The sequence below is a fragment of the Lissotriton helveticus genome, chromosome 2_2 (assembly GCF_964261635.1).
Source record: "Lissotriton helveticus chromosome 2_2, aLisHel1.1, whole genome shotgun sequence".
Classification (NCBI taxonomy): domain Eukaryota; kingdom Metazoa; phylum Chordata; class Amphibia; order Caudata; family Salamandridae; genus Lissotriton; species Lissotriton helveticus.
In genome coordinates, this window is record NC_136060.1 from 444083801 (window position 1) to 444103100 (window position 19300).

General features: G+C 43.3%; 1 protein-coding gene across 1 annotated transcript in view; it reads right to left on the reverse strand.

Annotated features, from left to right (window-relative positions):
- Positions 1–6039: 6039 nt before the first annotated feature.
- CTNNA2 (catenin alpha 2) overlaps positions 6040–19300 on the reverse strand; it is a 2858593-nt gene continuing 2845332 nt past the window's right edge. The window contains exon 19 of the mRNA XM_078679035.1: positions 6040–7135. Within this exon, the coding sequence (XP_078535161.1) occupies positions 6848–7135 (288 nt within the window). The 3' untranslated portion in view covers positions 6040–6847. The remainder of the gene's footprint in view (positions 7136–19300) is intronic.

A 19300-nucleotide genomic window follows, 5' to 3' on the forward strand; every position in this document is an offset into this window, starting at 1 on the left:
TTGTGGCCGTTTTTTTATCGCATTTGCGATAAACCTTGGTAATACCAAGGTTTATCTGCGATAAAAATCGCTGCAGCTCTGCGGTAAATTTTTGTCTCTAACCAAGCAATTATCGCTATTGCTTGGTAATATGCCCCTTAGTTCCAGTGTCGCACAGTTCCAGAACGTGAGGCATTTTTTTATTTTCTGCGCTCACAAACAGAAAACCCCTCATGCTTTAGTCTAAATTGCTGTCTTGCACCCTTGACAGTGTGTTTAGTTTGCCGTTGTGATATTTACATCGGGTCGGTGAGAGGTGCACCTATGCCAAAGTCATTACAGAGGTCTGGTGTGAGATGCAGCCCTGCTGTTGCCAACCGTTATGCTGAGAAGGAAGATAACTATATACTCTGAGATGTATCCATGGATGCAAAGAACCTGGCCTACTGACATACAGCACCAAGGTATGCGATTATATCATTCCAAAAGGACGGGCAGATGGGTACTCCCGGTAGGCTCTCTTTAGCATAGAAACTAGCAATATATAGGAATACTTTTAGCAATGTTATGAACAATTACCTTGATTGGATTCTTTGTATTTTTCACTTTTCAAATAATGCTCATTAAAATGATGCGTCCCATCCTTCTTCGCAGTTCATGTTTGATGGGCAAATATTGAAGCTTTTCAATAAACCTTTGAAAATGCAATATTGTATCTTTTCTTTGTGACACTTTGGGCATGCAAGAGACACACATAAAAGGGTCAGATCTGTTTACACAATTTGCTTGGGAATCTGAGAGTTGTATTCTAGGTTATTGACACCATCTATAACTCTGCAGGCGCACAAGTTAAGATGCAGTATTGTGAGCAAGCCAAATAAACCAATATTCAATGATTATATAAGAAAACTCAGTCTTTGCATTATGAGGTTTTGTTGTTTCTAAATACATAGTCCTACTTGTTTAGTCGGAACCGTATACCAGAAGATAGCCAGACTAGGATTTGAGTTAAATATCTGCAAGAAAAAACTTTTGCATTTCGCCCAACATCACACACACTGAAGAACATTTTTTAATATTTAGCACTGGATTTGTGTTACAAAAGTGATGCAAACCTGGCACAAAGTGTTGGGAAAGGATTTATCTTCAAACATATATCATGATTCGTGTTGGAAAGTTGCCTCAAGTAACTCAAAGTAGAGCTATGTGCTAAGTTGTCCTACTTTGTGTCAAGGAGCATAGAATGGGTGCCAAGTGGGCATGCAACCACCCATGGATTTTCATGCAATCGTTATCTACTGTCATTGGTAAACATAGTTTTGTGGCAAAATATTATATCCCCTTAAGGCAGGTGTTACAGTGGAGCAACTTTATTCCAAATGTGCATGTGTGCTTCACAGTAACACACATACAATGTGGGAAAAGTATTAAAACTGTTTTTTTCCCCTTCCAGTACTTAAGCTATGCTTGATGGAACTATGGTGCAAGAGTGAGTGCACTGGCGCATAGCAGCCTAAGTGCTCTAGTGCAGGGGGATAGATAAGCAGGTCCATATCTTAGATATTGCATTATTTTTTTCTCTCCCTATGACCCAACACAGTGCAGAAAATGTGTTGCCTCAAAATGTAGTAAATTCCACCCTAGTTTGCATGCTCACTGCACAGCACACATACAATGTGTGGAATGTTTCAAAATGTAAGCTTTAATAGTGTTGCAGTGCATTGGATGACAACAGCTGCAGACACTTTTTGATAGATATGGATGTGCTCCTTTCTTCTCTTGTGCAACCTGCTGCGCTTCTTTGAGCTAAAACAATATTAAATTGACCTTCCAGGACAATAGTTATTCAAATTTCATAGAGGTTCATACTTTGCTGTGATGTGTTGCACGAAATGTAAAACGCAGTGTAGTGCCATATCATCCTCTGTGCACAAACAAGCTACCTCGCACAAGTCACAGCCTACATTGGACATACTTTGACTTGCACTTTGTAGCAACCTTTTATTTACTCCGGTGCAGGCGTAGAGTCCACCGTGTTCTCCTCATTATAGATGACTTGCTCACCTCTGCTATATGCTGTGCTCTAAAGCTCACGAGACAGCATCATCTGGTTGCCTTTAATCATTTGTAGTTGGCAAGTGTTGCACAAGCAATTGCAAGGCTTATCTTTCGAGTGATTGGTTCATGCTTTTATGGCACACTTCACTGCTTCACATTCGGTGGGTTTTGTTGCATTTGTCTGTTTTGAAGGTACGCCTGAAGATGGTCTTTTTGACCTCTCTGCTGACTTCTTCTGGCTGTTGCAATATTTCAGACTAGTGTCTAGGGTTAAGTGTTTTATGTGGCCTGGTGATGTAATCTTTCTCCCATCCAGCTCAGTTGAGGTTGTGCTCCATGGGTGTTCTTGTCTTTTGGACTCTTGGACTGACTCTCTCTTCCTACGTTTGTGGTCGGTAGTTCAACCTGCTTTGTTGGTGCGGTTTTGCTGTTGAGCATAAGGTCACCTTTTTCCTGTTAACATTGGGAAGCTCATTCTGGTTCTTCAGGTGACCTGTCTCTATGGCTCCTTGGCCTTATGTCATAGATATGTAGGTCTTTCAGGGTCGGACTGGGACAAAAAATAGGCCCAGGCACCAAAATAAAAGTGTGCCCCATTAGCGAACTAGATAGCTAAAATTAGTGGCTCAATCCGGCCAATTTTACACTTTTAAAGAAACGCTGTATGGGTTTTTTGCAAGATATGAGAGACTGCATGTATTTTTTTGTTTGCTGCAGGCAATGTTTGTGGTAATATCAAGGTCAATCAAGAGTAAAAACATCCCACCTGGCCATAAAATAGACCCGAAAATTCCCTGATTGCCCTATAGGCCAGTCTGCCCTGGTGTCCTTTAGACTTTCTGGGTCTTGTGGTTGTTCGTGATCCCTGTCTGGCACATGGCTTGTCTTGTCTGGGAAGCTGGTAATCCACCTTACTAGAGTTTCCTTCTGTGGTATGGATTTTTCTTTCATGGCACTTCCCAGTCCTCTTGGCCTCCAGTTGGTTGCAGTGGGTCTGGCAGGGTCTTCATTTCCTTGTATTCCTTCAAGAGTTCTCTGATTTTTCTAGTCCTCTTGTGTGCATGGTATTTAAACTGTACAGCTCCTTTGTCCGCTGTTTGAAATTAGATCTTGGCCTTTGGAGATCCTTTATCCTGGTTTGGGGGTTCATGTCTTTGTAACGGTGGTGTGGGACAAGTTTTCTCGCAGAATAAAGGGGTGATGACTCTGGCCCTTGTACCAGTTTGTATAGCTTGACCCTTCTCCTGTCTCCTCTTGTGGGAAACTATAAGTTACTCAACTTGTATACCTGCCTGGTCAGGGGTTTATACAAAGCTTTCCCAATGTGCAGGTCCTTCCATTATCAAGGTAGTGTGTCCCAGGGCTGCTACTCCCTTCAGGCCACATAAATCATCTTTGGCATGTGTCTCCTTCTCTCTTACCTAATCTTGGGGTCTTGGTTGTTTGCAGTGTCTGACCACTAACTGACCCTTGTCAGTTTCTTCTTCACTGTTTCAGTGACATGGCCATGGAAGGATGCTTCTTGACTTAGTTACTCACTTGTTTACATGAGGGAAGCTTCTGTCCCTTTTACATCCCACGGTTGTGGCACGGTCTCTGAGTAGTCAGACGGCGTCCTATGTGGACCTTACTGCAGGTTCACCTTCCTGCAGTTTGGGTCTGTAGGCAGTCTAGTTTTGAATATATTCTCAACTTGGTTCTTTCTTTAGCACAACAAGACAGTCCTATTTTTGGCAGTTCATCATTTTAGGGACATGGGTGCCTCTCTGTTCCTGGTGAATATGAACTGTGGCATGAAAGATGGACACGGAGGTCATCACTCTACTCAAATCTTTCTAATCACAGTCTGCAACCAAGCCCAATGGGTTGCTACATACCATACATGCTGCAGACTAATCATTTATAGGCAGGGCCTAGGTGCTCTTTTAACCCCTTCCATGCTCATGATGAGCTCAGCTCGGCATGAGTCACAGTGGAGCTGAGCTCGTCATAACAACCGCGGACCGCCCACAGGCGGTTAATTCCCCGCCTGTGTGGAAGATTTAATCAGTGGGCGGGTCGGTGACGAACGCAGCTCGCCAGGAGCACAACTCCACTGTGAGTCATGACGAGCTGGGCTCATCATGAGCACAGTGGTACCGCCCCCCCCCCCCCTCGGCACAGTGGGGGGATTTACACTGCTTATCAAATATATTACACAAAACCCGACAGTTCTAGTTAGCTTTAAAAAGCATTGTATACATTTCTGCTTCTTCCAGTGGACAAGTACAAGTAGCAATAACACATGTTATAAACATTTTTTCCAGTCATTAATAGTCCTTCACCAGCATATATATTTCCTCATGTTGGACTGGAGCTGCGCATCTTAGACACTTGGCACCAATGATTCCTTCTAGAAAGTTAATTAACACTGTATTGAAGCATTATAGTCGATGTACTCTGAGACATTTCTTGAGTACAGAAATAGGCGTTGTATGACACCGGCTTTATGGTCAGAACGAAGGGTGGGTGGATAAAGGAGGGAATAGAAACACAAAAATGGAGAGAAAGAAGACAAGGAGATTAAAACAAGAAAAGGATGGATGGATGGACGGATGGATGGATGGAAGCCAAAAGGTTGAAAGATATTCGGAAATCCCTCAGAAGAAGAACTATCCCAAATGACTGCTGGGTGCTCTTACCTCAGCTGCTCGCTCACGGCCTGCTTGGATACGATTGAAAGTGGGGGTATTTTCCTGTCTACTCCTTTGCACTGGCTGGATGTTCAGATGTGACTTACCATTAGCATCCTTGGCTGTAGATCTGCACACAGGCCTTTCTGGATACATATCAGAGTATCTTCAGCAAGAATATTGACTGACAGAAATATTCTCTTCAACGTAAGACTCATGAAAACTTCGTTCCACTGGGTGTAGACTTTCTAATATTACCTTTAATCGGGCACATTTTTTGTTAAGGATATTTAGGTCACAATTTTTCAATAGGACGATATTGTGGGTAGAATATATTAGTACCACACCACTGTGATATCTTATATTCCCCCTTCTGAATAACTCACCAAGGGGAAACATCACTTACAACGCAACTTTTACCACGCGATGCTTTTACATCGCAACTTTTACAACACAAACCATTACAACGCATTGCGCTGGGGGGCGCTCTAGGATAGGGAATAGGTTTAATGTACTATCCAACACCTTCCCTACTATCCACGGGGACTGGAGTTGGAATAGTAAATTAAACTATTCACTATCCAGCGCCCCAAAGCACTATGCGTTGTAATGGTATGCGTTGTAAAACTTGCGATGTAAAAGCATGCGTGGTAAAAGCATGCGTTGTAATGTCGTACATCCCTCACCAAGCTATGGCTACAAACCCAAATTATGCGTACACCCATAATTCAGTGCGTCAGTTGAGACCCAATAACAGTCTGAATATCGCTTAGCTCCTTGCACACCCATAATCATTTCACAAATCACAGGTACCCACAATTTCAGATGCACCTATTCATGAATTCAAGCGTCAGATCTTCATCATTGCGTTGCACGTGTTTGGGACTGATCACAAAATGTTGGTAAACATGGAATTTCCGTGCTCCCCTCTGCTGAGACTTGTCTTGTTGCAGGGTACCTGAGGACCACATACCCCGATGCGGTCCTTAGTGATGTAGAATTAACTTGCCTTTGAGCCGAAACATAGGGAGCAATCATGAAACATTAATGCTCAGGCTAGTGTTGGTTGCTTTCATCTTGCTTTATATTAAGCACACAAAGAGCAAGCTATCCTTTCAACATGCAGCAGCACAGGACGCGGTGAACCAGTTTGGCAATGCCTGCATTCAAATCTTGATCATCCCAGGCTGTTGGACAAACGTGAGAGGAATAATGGAGTTTGATATTGCAGCTTGGACTAACAAATTGACCGTCAGTGCTCCACAAAGCCAGTTGTCGTCATGATTCCTGCACGTCTAAGGAAGTGCCTAGGTGAACAAAACACAGGAAGCCAAGAGTAAATGACTTTATTAAGTTAGAGGATACAGAGGAAAATTTGATAACTTATTTTTCAGCTACGCCTACATAATTGTCTCTAGTTTTCGGGTCCTCAGTGTCCAAACTGGTTTACACGGTCTACCTACCATCAGGCCATCTACTGAACTTCTAATTAAATATGAGCAATATAAAATGCAATGTCACCATGTTGTGCTTCGTACGTTCACCAGACAGACTCCAGTTGGAAAATGAACAAACTCTGCTATAAACAGGGCATCAAGGGAAAACGCAGGAGCTCACTCAGAAAGCAGCACAAGAAACGTGAAAACAAAACAGGTGAAAAGCTGAGGGAGGCTTTGTTGGGCAAGGCCTAGGCGACCATATCCTCCATTCAAACAAGGGTCAGTGGAAAGGTACATTGCTTGCTTGTTGGGCCACGCAATCAGGCTGGTTTTTTGTTTCTACTTTTTCTGCACAGCAACACGAGCAACACAAGTTTAAATGTCTACCATTAGCACTTCCGGGTTTTTCCCTCGGTTTTCCTGCCAACCCCAAAGTTTCTTGCATGCACAAAGATGTTTGCAAAAGAAACTCTTTGGTCAGTTGTGTCACACACAACTTCTGCACTTCATATTGGAGCAGTGTTCACTTTGCTTCTTCGCTTGACATATTTCCTCTTCTCATGTCCTGGATAAAGTCTCCTGTGTTGCATGCAAAACTGATACATTTTCTTTACATCTCTCATGCCAGACGCATACAAGTCAGCAGGTATGCATACAAAATGAAACTGAAAAGGAACAATGTTGCTAAAGCCTAGTGGGTTAAAAGGTGTCCATAGCTTTAAATTCACTTAAGGCCTGAACTGGTGAGATGTGTTTCTTCTGAGACCCTCTCCTCACTCGGGTCTGGTACTCCTCTGGTTTCTCTCGTTTGACTAGGGGTTTCTTCTCGGGTGCCTTCATCTTCCATGACACCACAGGTGAGTTTACCGCAGCGGTGCCGTAGACTTTTTGATATTTTGTAGACGCCACGTAAGATGCTTTTACGGTGAGGACCACAGCATTCATCAGGTTTTTGGCTGCCTGGATGAGGGATGTTGCACTGTCCAACTGCAGGAAGAAAAGTAGAGAAACAGAAGAAAGGGTTTATTCATGCAACGCAAATGTGCAGCTAGGGTAAAAAAAAATGAGACCCAGATGATGGTTCCGGTGACATACAGGAAACACAACACACATGACCAGCTGCAGTGAATACTGCACATTTCCCATAAAGGTGCAATGGGTCGTACTTCAGGTATATCTTCGCTGAAAACGATAACAAAAAACATACTTGACATCTTATCCCCTTCCATGCTGATGACAGCCCCCATCCGTCATGCAACACGGTGGGCGTGTGCTGATGACGGCTGGGGGCCGTCATGATCCCGCCCACTCTTAAAAAGCGCTGCACAGCGCGAAAATTTGCGCTGCTTGCAAGGGGTTAATATTCGCACTTGTCTGGCAGCTAACGAGGTAACAAGAATAAGCAGTGGTGGCCGGCACAGTTAACAGAGGTGGGGAGGGGCGAGGGCGGGCATAGCGGGGGTGGGGGAGAAGTCGACAGATGACGGGATAGGTGAAATTAAATTAAAAAATAAATGAAACCACTTACCTTGCGCTCGCCGCATCGCTGAGTCGGCGATCCGACGATCCGACGAGAGCAAAGGAAGTGGTTGCATTTATTTTTTTATTTAATTTTATCTCATCATCTGTCGACTCCCCACCCACCTGGCCATGCTGCACCCCCCCGGCCAACCGCTCTTACCTGTGCCCACCCGCCATTGTGAATAAGGGAGCGTGAAAAGATCCCCTGCTTCCAATGTGGTGGTTTAGTGGAACAAGAAGTAATTCCACTACTCCGAGGAGTTCTACACCTTCCAGCAGATCAAGGGCCACGTTTAGTAAATGTTCATGCAACGCAGTGCAACAAACAAAGTTGCTGTGCTGCGTTGCATCAAAGTGGAAGTGCAGAAACCTTCCATATTTACAATGATATGGAGCATTTCTGCGCTCTCCTTGCACTGGCGCACTGTGTGCAGCCCAGCACCAATGCAAGCACTCTTGCACTTCAGTGCAAGGGTGCCTGTGTTACAGGCAGGATTGCGTTGCGCAGGAAGGAATACCTTCCTGCACAAAAAACATTAATTAGAGGCATTTACCTCTTTGTTTGTGTGCTGCAGAATGCAGGACGCATGGAAAGAGAAATAAAGAGATGTCTCCCTTTTAATTTTGGGATGGTGAAGCATTTTGGTGCACTCATAGGTTTGCAAATCTTTGCAAATCTAGGAATGCTCCAAAATTAATGGGTGGATGCATGGAACCGCCCATGCTCCACCCATGGAACGGCTCCCAAGCAGCCGCGGTTGATAGTAGGAGTACCTGCCGGGCGATGACGTAGGGAGTGGGAGGGGCAGGTTGGGGGGTAGTAATCTATGGATTACAGAGGTTTACAGGTTAGTAAACCTAAATAAATAAAAGAAAATTGTTGCGCAGTGCACGCAACGAAATTCGTTTTATTTATTTATATGTTTACTTACCTGTAAACCTCGGAAATCCAAAGATTACTACCTCCCACCCTGCCCCTCCCCCTCCCCACATCACCCCCGAGGCAGGTACTTCTACTATCGAACGTGGCTGCTCCCAAGTTAAAATGTAACGTAACACAACACAAGAAGCTGCCTTACGTTACATTTCTTTACAAGGCCAGGCAAATCAAGCCTTGCATAGCTGTGTAAATATTGCTGAAGCCTTTGGATTGTCCATGCGTCACCTTATGTGATTTAAGGACAATGCAAAGGTTCATAAATATGGGCCCTAGTGTTTTTGTGGGTTGGCTAATCAGAGTCGTTGAAAATCTATGTGGCCGTCAGGGACTGGATGGATGAAGAGCAGCCCAAGGCTAAATCAAGGTAGATAAATACCTATATCACTGTACAGTCATACAACATTTGAAGTTATTTTGTAATTTAATTGTATTGTCCAAAATCTACTCAAAAGTCCCTGATTTCCAAAATGTCAGACTTTGGAGCAAATCATAAACCTTCAGCAATACTTTTTAGCTCCACACCAAAGTATCTGAGAAATAACATTTAGATGCTCATAGCCACAGACCAGTGCTTTATTTGCCCAAAACAACACACAAAAACACAATATGCTCTAGGGCCAAGATATTTCTCAGGAGACCACTGCAGCTCACACCCCCTACAGTCCCTGTTCTACAAATGTGACAGGTGAATCAAACCTATAAGAATAGCCTGGCCACGCTGATAGTATTCTTTTTTCAATAGTATATTCCATTGTTAAACACTTGGCTCATGTGCTCTTTTAAAAATAGACTGTGCCACCATGTGGTAGACTGTCATAAATATGTGCCTCTGAACACCAGCACACACTGGCACAAATGCACCCTTCCACACCAAAACAACTTCACAATCAAGTATACATATTGCTATTTAAAAAAAATAGTAGATGAGAAATCTAAGTGCTGTAGAAAATACAGAGATACTATATCACTATTACATATATATATATATATATATATATATATATATATATATATATATATATAGCCACACAGCAAAGACATATGTATTATATGATGAATCTATCTTTATGGCAGTGTCAAGACTATTTACATATTCTTTGTATGGCCAACTTGAGCATGAGGAAAACCTAGTGAAGTATATATTACTAGGCATGGAAGGAAACATCGTTCTCCATCTCCAGAAAGGGCACTGACTAGGAAAGTATGCTAATTACACAAGTGTTGCTACAACAACATCACAACTTGTGAACATCTCGCAAAAAATATTGCAGATTTTTTTCTGAACCTGTGTTTTGATAATGGAGTTGTGCCACAAACACAAATATAAAAGAGTTTCTCACCTCATTAACAATTCAATAGACTCAGGAGTGTAATGAAATGTTCACACACTGCTGACAGACATGTTATCACACTGCTGAATCAGATGATATATGGCTAGACTTGTCAGCAGTCTTTAACGTGGTAGGTAATAATGACATATAGTTTTAAACTTTGTGCAGTTTGGAAAGGTAGATGATTTTCCCAAAATATCTCACAATTCTACAATGCAAAGTGGGTTATTTGTGAGAAACTAATGCAGCACAGTGCCGCAAGGAAATTTGCTGCGCCACACTGCATTAGTTTCAAGGCACAGGGATGTGACATATTTACAACAACATGTCAAATCTTTGTGCCTTTCCCTGTGCTGGCACACAAACTGCTGCCATACGCCGACGCAGGCACCCTTGCACCATGGTGCAAGGATGCCTGCATCGTGGGGAGAAGGTTTTTGTACAGGAAGAGCCACCTTCCTACTCAAAAACAATCACTGGAGGTGATTTCTTTGCCAAATGCGTGCTGTAGAATGCAGCACACATTGAAAGAGGAAAAAACTAGGAGAAAGGAAAACATTTCTTCTTGCTGCGCCTCGCTACACCACCCCCGGGGGTGGCGTAGCATTCTGATACCTTTCGAGGTTTACAAATGCTGGTAAATCTTTAATTGCATCAGTGGTCATGGGTGTTGCGTGGGAGCACCCACAGCAACACTCTTGTCACGCCCCTAACACGTAACGTGTTGCTTTGAATGTGGCAATATTTACGAGCACACTTAAATCCATGCAGGGTGGCTTTTCATGTGCTTGTAAATTTCATGCAGCAGATTGCGCCCCCAGTGCGTCATGTAACGTGACGCACCGATGGTGCAAGGGGCTCATAAAGAAGCCTCTAAGTTGCAAGAGAATTTTCTTACAAAATATTTATAAAGATAGTTATCTTGTTACAAGTGATTGTTTTGTGTAGACTTTGTCCTGCAAACCTAATTTTAAGGATATTTTATCTATTTGTTTTTTTAAACTTTGCATGCTTCTAAAGCTTATGAGAATTACAAAGAAATGTTTTGTTAAAAAAAAAAATTCACAAACGTCTGTCAGAAATAAACGTTGACTCCCCAAATCATAATATTTCCATACATTTTTTGGTAGGACATAACTTGCATAAATGATACTGGTTAGAGCAGAAAATGTATATTGGTTTGGCAGTTCCGATGCTAACAAGTCTCACTTCACCTACATTTTGATGAAGTTATATGATGGGAAATGATAACAAAGTTTACAAATTTTAGATATTGTGAAATTTGTGACTCTCGAAAATTTTACGTATATAACTAAAGTTTGCCCAGTCAAGTAATTTTTGAGAAACTGATTATGCTTCTTTCAACTGAAATTATCTTTCAGCCAAAGGCAGCTTTATAATTGTTTCTTCATTGGTGACAAGTGCAATGCCTTCACTGCAGAAGATATTTAGGTCGCAGGTTTTGTGATACTGGAATGTCTATGCTTCTCAGAACTATGGGCATCATTACGATGTAGGTTGGAAAGACTCCGAATGGCATTCGTTTTTACCGAACCCCTGTCTGAAGCCAACTTTCCGACCAACTCAGAAGCATTTTCCACTGACCGATTATGATACAAGGTAGTTGGTCGGTCATTCCGAATCAGTCCCGACCGCAATCGGAGACTCCGAGTCGGACAGAGCTGAATCATGGAGGTCTACGGGCAGCGTTTCCGACCGATTACGATGTTGGATTCCGACAGCCGTTCCGACTTGATCTGTCCAACTCGGATCGGATGTCGGAAACCGACTTTGGGTGCCCATAGCAGGCCCCCCTTCACCTGCAGGCCTCGGATTGGGGCCCGAGGGGTTACCAATGGGTCCCCTCTTTCCTACCATGCACAGTGTGGCAGGCACCATGGTTTGCTGCCACAAGGTGCAAGCACCCACCCCTTTCTTCAATGGGAGTCTGTGTTGTTGGTCGGAACACAGGCTCCCATTGAAGTCAATGGGAGTCCGACCGTACGGTGTTCGGAACCATCGTAATCGGTCGGTCGGACTACCCGAACCCGAGTCGTCAGAAACCATTCTGACAAGCAGTCGGTTGGAATACTTTCTGACCAACATCATCATAATGAGGTCCCCTATATATTGGCCTGTGTGAGCACAGCTGGATGTTCTGAGCATGGCAATACTGGACCCTATTTTTCCCGTCTGGAAAACCCATCCAGTAAAATTGCTTTGTGACAGAGCATTGGACCCGCCTGCCCCTCACTGGTGCCCAAACATACTGCTTAGTGCATGTGATAACTATGTGCACTCATGGGGAAATTCATGAGTGATGATTGTCTGAAAAAATGGTTCTGCACAATATTTCCTCATTTTGTGGGGTTTGTCTTGTAACTGCAGGCATCCCATACCAAGATTCCAGCCTTTATTGCTAATTCTGGCAGCCCGGAATTACTGCATGGAATTCCGCACTCCTCATAATCAGCCCAAAATCTGCATGTTTACGGACATAAATGAATGGCTTAGTGACTGCTGCAGTTTACAGTTGCATCACAGTTGCACCACACAATGGGGCGCAAGGGCAAAGCAACTGCAAAGTCAGATTGATTAAGCCACGCAAGGCCACCTTGCGTGGCCCTGAATGGCTTGATATATCTAGAGTAACGCAACAGACCACAAATGTCTGCCCTGTGTTACTCTGCCTCAGGGAAGCGTTTCATGGGTAGGGCGTGGGTGTTCCCATGCATTTACCCATGGATTTGGATGCATTCTCAGATTTACCATTTTACTGGTAGATCTGGAAATGCGTCAAAATGCTACATCATTCCCAGGTGAGGCATTGCGAGGAGAAATATTGTATGCCTCTGAGGATTGTTTTTGTGCAGGAAAACAATCTTGTCTGCAACACAGGCACCCTTGCACCATGGCACAAGGATGCCTGAGTTGGTGCTAGGCAGCACATTGTGCACCAGCACAAGGAAAGGTCAAGTATTTGCTGTATAATGTTAAATATGACTCATTCCTGCCCTTTCAGGCAGCACAGCAAGGTCACTTGTGCAGCGTGAATTCTTGATAAATTTGCTGCTTAGTCTATGAGCTGTCATGAATATAGCAACACAAAAAGATGATGGATGGAATGCTGAATGTGTTCAAATACTCACCTCCAGTACAAAGATCTGGGTCTCAGTCCATTGTGTTTTTGCTCACCATGCCAATTCAGTTTAGCCCCAGCCATATGCAAATTAGTCTTGAAGCTGCTTCCAAAGGGAACAGTCTGGACTGGAACCATGCATCCTGACACAAGGTTTGGGCCTGTGACAAGGTTTATTTCACCAGGTCCACATGGCAGGTTAAAACTGCAGACACAGGCTCTGCAATGGAAGGGCTACTTGAGTGGGTGGCACAATCAATGCTGCTGGCCTATAAGTAGCATTTAAATTATAAGCCCAGGGCATATGTAGTGCACTTTACTAGGGACTTATAAGTAAATTAAATATGCCAATTGAGTATAAGTCAATTCTACCATGTTTTAAAGAGAGAACACAAACACATTAGCACTGGTTAGCAATAGTAAAGGGCATAGAGTCATAAAGCCAACAAAACAAATTTAACTAAAATAGGAAGAGGAAGGGAAAAAGTTTAAGGGTGACCATCAAAAAAGGACTAGGTCCAACAATCTTTATTTTCCACCTCCACTTAGGAATGAGGTGATTTCTTGATTTTAAAATCTGATATCAGATTTGTGGTAAATAAATCAAAAAATTAGCTTCATAAACATGAACTGTAGACTGCCTAAGCCAGAAATGGCCTAAAACCAGCTCTGCCAGCTATAATACCTTCAGGGCTGAAAAACACTAACTTCTCTGAGAGAGTTAAATTCCTCTGACTCTGGTAACTGCTGACCATTTATCAGGGATTAAATATGAGGAGTAGAAAAGAACAGTTGGGGAAACAAAAGGCAGCTTGAGCACTACCTCTTTTTACTTTCAGATGCTAGGGATGGGTTCTTTGATTCATTCACAGGACCCCACCAGATAGTTAGGCTGCAGCCACAGCAGGAAAGGAAACCTATTTTGATGCTTTCAAGTAGGGTACTGGCCAATACACTTTAAGACAGGCTTGGCAAGTGCCATCTGGCAGTGCCATCATGAAACAGAGGCTCGTGGGCAACTTCACAGTAAGGCAGAGAGAAAGAAATGCAAAAAAGGTGGGGGATGCTTTAAAAAAAATGATAAGGCTGGGTGATAGAATTTCTCGAATCTAAGGATAAATCTAGCATCTCCACAATTACCTCCTCACAAAATTCCTGAATCTGGGAATGCTCCATCTGATGAAGACAGTCCTGCTGGAAGAACAATTATCACTTCTGACTCCTGTCTCCTCTGGGACGAATTTGTAGAGCACACTATCACACCCAGGAGAGTATCCTGGGACTAACCAAATGAGAGTCTAGTCACAGCTAAAAGCCAGTTCTTCAGCGTCTTGCAGAATTTAAGAAGTGGGGAGGAGGCTCTTATGTGTAGCGGTAGGTCATTCCATGCTTTAGAAGTAATATAAGAGAAGACCCAACTGCCAGTTGTGGTTTCCTTATGCATGGGATTTGTGCACGTAGGAGTCCGGACAAGCAGAGGTGCCTGGAAAGTTTGTGAAAAACAGATGCGATTGTTGAGGTTTGCTGGGCCAGTGTTCTGTAGTACCTTGAAAGTGTGGGTGAGGAGCTTGAATTGTGCTCATTTGTGAATGAGGAGCCAGTGGAGCTCCTTGAAGTGTGATGTGATCTAAGTGCAGTGTGGGAGGTTGAGAGTGATTCTGGCCACCAAGTTCTGAATGCTCTGCAGCCTGCTGGTAATTTGTTTGTTGATACCGGCATAGAGGGTGTTTCCGTACTCCAGGTTGATTATGACCAGAGAATGTCTGATGATTTTTCGGGTGCTGATTGGGAACCATTTGAAAATGTTCCTCTAGTGGGCAATTTCAGTCATGCAGGCATTGCATGTGATCTGGGTGCTGGGCGTCTTGTCCTTGAGGGAGAGAATGAGTTGTGTGTTGTCGCTGTAGAAGAGGACATTTATTGTCGTGAGAGTGAATGATACTGGCTAGAAGGGTGCTATATAAGTTCAAGAGGGTCGGGCTCAGTGAGGATCCTTACGGAACAATGCAGAAAAGTCACAAGCATCCAAGATGTACAATGACCCACAAAAAGACTCCAGGACTCCTAAATCTTGCTGGCACCCAGGAACGTGAACTGCTATCTAAGGTTCGAGTTGTTAGCCTCCTCTTTTTCTGCTTCGACGACATAAAATACAGAATGGTTCCTGACTCCTAGAGGGTCCAGCTGAATAAAAAAGACTTGGCCCTGTAGGAGACCTGAATGCAGAGATACCTGGTGCCCAAAACCATACACCGAGGAGCTGGAGGTAAGAGGACTGACCATTAGGAGCTTTCCCACCAGTTGGAAACTAAAGGGCAGATTTATCAAACTTTCATGCAATGCAGCATGTCACCTAGCTGCGTTGCACTGTGCTGCATTGCATGAAAGGGAAAGGGTAGGAATGCTCCGTTTGTAACATTATACATCACATTCCTATCCTTTTCTTGCAGTCGTGCCCTTTTGGCTGCCTGGTGCCAACGCAGGCACCCTTCGTCATGCAAGAGTGACTGTGTTGTAGCCAGGATTATTTTTGTGTAGGAAGGGACACCTTCCTACACAAAAACAATCCTCAGAGGCTTTTTCCTCTTTTTATGTGTGCTGAAGAATGCAGCACACTTAGAAATGGGAAACAAACAAGGAGAAATACAGATATTTCTTCTTGATTAACCTTCCCTGAGGATGTGTAGTATTTTGACACATGCGCAAATTAACCTGTGTTGGTAAATCTGTGAATGCCACAAAGTCAATGGGTTGATGCATGGGAACACCCACGTCCACCCACAAAACGCATCACTGGGGCAGAGTAATGCAACACAGCAATTTGCGATGCAAAGCTTTGCTCCAGATTTATCAAGCCATGTAGAGCCATGCAAGGTGGCCTCGCGTGGCTTGGTAAATATTACTTGAGTGTTGCGTCGCCCTTGCGCCCCTTTTGCGTGATGCAAGTGCAAAGCAACATATTCATAAATATGCCCCTAAGTCTGAAGGTAATTCCTTTGACCAGGAAAAACCTCTTGGTGTATCTTCTTATGGTCAGCCGGGTCTGGTAGCTCAGTGGACTAATACGTCCATTGCAGGGGCCTCATGCATCCACTGCTGGGGCCTGTGTTTGACCTCATGCTCACAGGTTCAGATCCCAGTGGGTCCACTCAGCCTTACATCCATCTGAGGTTGATACAATGAGTACCATTGAGTTGGGTAACAATAAACATCTGTTATTCAGTGCCAAGAGACCTATGGGTGAACATGCGCTTTACAAATTCACATGTTATGTTATGTTATCTGGCTTCTTTTCCACCGTTGATGCGCAAAATTGAGCCTAGGTCCTGGTCCATTGCAACCTGTTGTTTTTCCACAGAACTTGGCTTTTTCAAAGTGCTTTTTGTCCTAAAACTTAAAAAATCCATAAACCAGAATCTCCCTTAACCTGTTTTAATGATCTAGAGGTCTTTTTCTCATTAAAATGTTCTTTATTTTTCTAAATTGGTTTGGAATATTTTTGTGTTGTGTTCTTTACTGTGAAATTGATGGTACTGCTTCAAATGAGCATACACTTCTCTGGGTGTTGCCTGCTGCATGTGCCATACCTACTAGAGATTGAGAAGATGTTTTTTCATAACTGTGACCTTACCAAAGTGAGTTTATTGAGTGGGAAAGGCCTCCTCATATATAAAAACCCCATGTGTGACAGGGGCATTGTATTCTAGGTGAGTATTCAATTGGGAAAGGTTATTTTTGGCTTTCTATGGAAAGGCTTAATGGTGAAATGAATGAGCTTCCTATTGATATGTATGCTAATAGAGTATGTCTAATGGGTAGCACGAGAAGAGGCTAAAAGCATTGATATCAAGATTGGCCATGTTCTAGCTATAGAGAACGAAATGAGGTAAACAAAGTTTGACTTTAGTACATTTTGTACATCCCATTCTGAGATGGGTGACAACTAAAAGAGAGTAAGGCAAACATATATTTAGAGAGCCCATAAGGTGGGACAGAATATTTCTTTTGACTATATGTGATGCCAAATTCGGATCACTAACTCAAAAAGTGCATTTGGAAGGAAAGTTTGCGAATTAGGAATACTTCAGCAAAGGGCTCCTGCTACTGCTTACAAACAACAATTGAAAATAATCTTATATGACAACATTTGTAAGATCAACCAAGATCTAAATGTGTCTACTTATAACTTGCTGCATTGACTTAGTAATGCATGAGTTTAGCTACAACAAGGCCAACTCAGGCCATTGTCCTCTGAAACCGAGATGTTAAGTCTCCCTGCTTAAGATACATATTCCAGCTCTAAATGTGTGATAGGTTGAAGAACTCATTTTCCCTTCTACTGTGTGTGGTGAATGGTGTTCTAATATGCTACTGTGAATGGATAGGACATCCTCCTTGGAATCTTCAAGTCAAAAAAGTAGTACTAGTGCTGTCCTTTGATCTGCCAATAGCCCCTTTCCACTCCTAGATAGCAACTATCTGCAAAGGGGTAAGCAGTTAGCAGCTTGTACCCTTTTCTGGACTCAGAGGTAATCGATTGTCCTGCGAGCCAGAGTCATTAATTCTCCAAGCTAAGAGTGAGTATTCTAACTCTGGAGGTTTTATGACTGGCATAGCTGGTCTCAGAAGAGTACTGGCTTAGGAAATCTAAAGGTTATTTTTACATAGGTACTTTTCTGCTTACATTTTCAAAAACCTGATATTAGATGTTAAGACTAAGAAGTACATTTGAAACATTTTCCTATTCTTTCCCAAGAGGAGGTGGGTAATACAGATTATAGCCCCATCTGGACCTATTAGAGAAAGGTGAGAGGTCTACAGATGTGAAAGAGCTTGTTTTTATTTACTGTTAGGGCACACTAACTCCCATATGCAGTGTTCCCCATTCTTATGTGTTACCACCCTGCCCTAAGGGCTTACAGAGTCACTTACCTGTATATAAACACACGCACACACACACACAAATACATATACATATATATTCATGTGATCAAGACCACAGACTTTTGATCGAAACGTGTCATCCTGACATGCTAAGACAATAACATTTCTTTATTGTATCTTTAACTGGAGTCTGTGCCCTTGTTTGGCCCCAGGGCCAGACAGGGAACCAAAACCGGCCCTGGCAAAGTGCTCGGCCACCCCCCGTCGGGTTGGGGGTGCCGCTGAGCTCTTTGCCAGGGACGGTTTTCGGCCGATTTTGTTACAGGGCAGATTTTGCAAAAACTGTCCTGTAACAAAATCAGCCCCGACCCGTGCGGCGCACCGGGGGATTGCCCGGTACCCGCTACGGCTAGTCCTGCCCTGTTTGGCCCACTGCGGTCGTTCTTTGGGATCCTGGTTATATATACAAACAAAATCAGTCATTCCAGGCTCAATGCCCTTCTTTAGTGCTGGTGCTCATCCAAGGTGTTGACCTAATCCAGATATAACATTTTTGCCAAAAAGCGAAGCTTCCCATGGGAGCTGAGTATCACAGTGACATTTTTATGCAAGCAGAGGAACAACCATAGAACAACAATGCATTTTAACCATCCTGTGCCCAGTGGAACGGTTGCATCGCACCCACAAAGTTCCCAGGAAAAGACACATCTCTTTGTTTTTCTATGCTTCCCATCGCTGTGGCTGTGTGCTTGGTGAAGTTTGGTGCAACGACTGGTACTTTGCAAGAAATCCTGCATCCATAGTTTTTTATGGACTCAGTTGCTAAAATCTTTTGAAAGTCGTTTTTTTTATTACTTGTACGTTGGATTTTTGTCGTTTTGGTCTTGTTAAGTTCAGCAACAGATACTTTATTTTTCTAAACCGGTGTGGTGTCCATTTGTGGTGTGGTCACTGTTACTGTGAGTGCTGGTACAAATACTTTACACATTGCCTTTGGGATAAGACTGTCTTCTTGTGCCAAGCTACCAAGGGGTTGAGCTGGGGTTATCTAGAGTGTGCATCCCCCTTACCCTGACTAGAAGCAAGGGTCCCTATTTGGACAAAGGTACCTACCTCTGCCAACTAAAGACCCACATTTCTAACAATAATAATACAAAAATATTTAAAATCTACCTTTTCATCGGCCGGGGTCTCGCATCTTCAAGAAACAGGCAGCCTCCCTCTCCTCCCCTAAGCCAATCACAGCGCTCCAGTGAAGCATTTTGATTGATTGGTACACCACCCAGGTAGGGGCTTACGGGGAGGCCATGTTCTCCATGTAGGCTGCATTTCAGCAT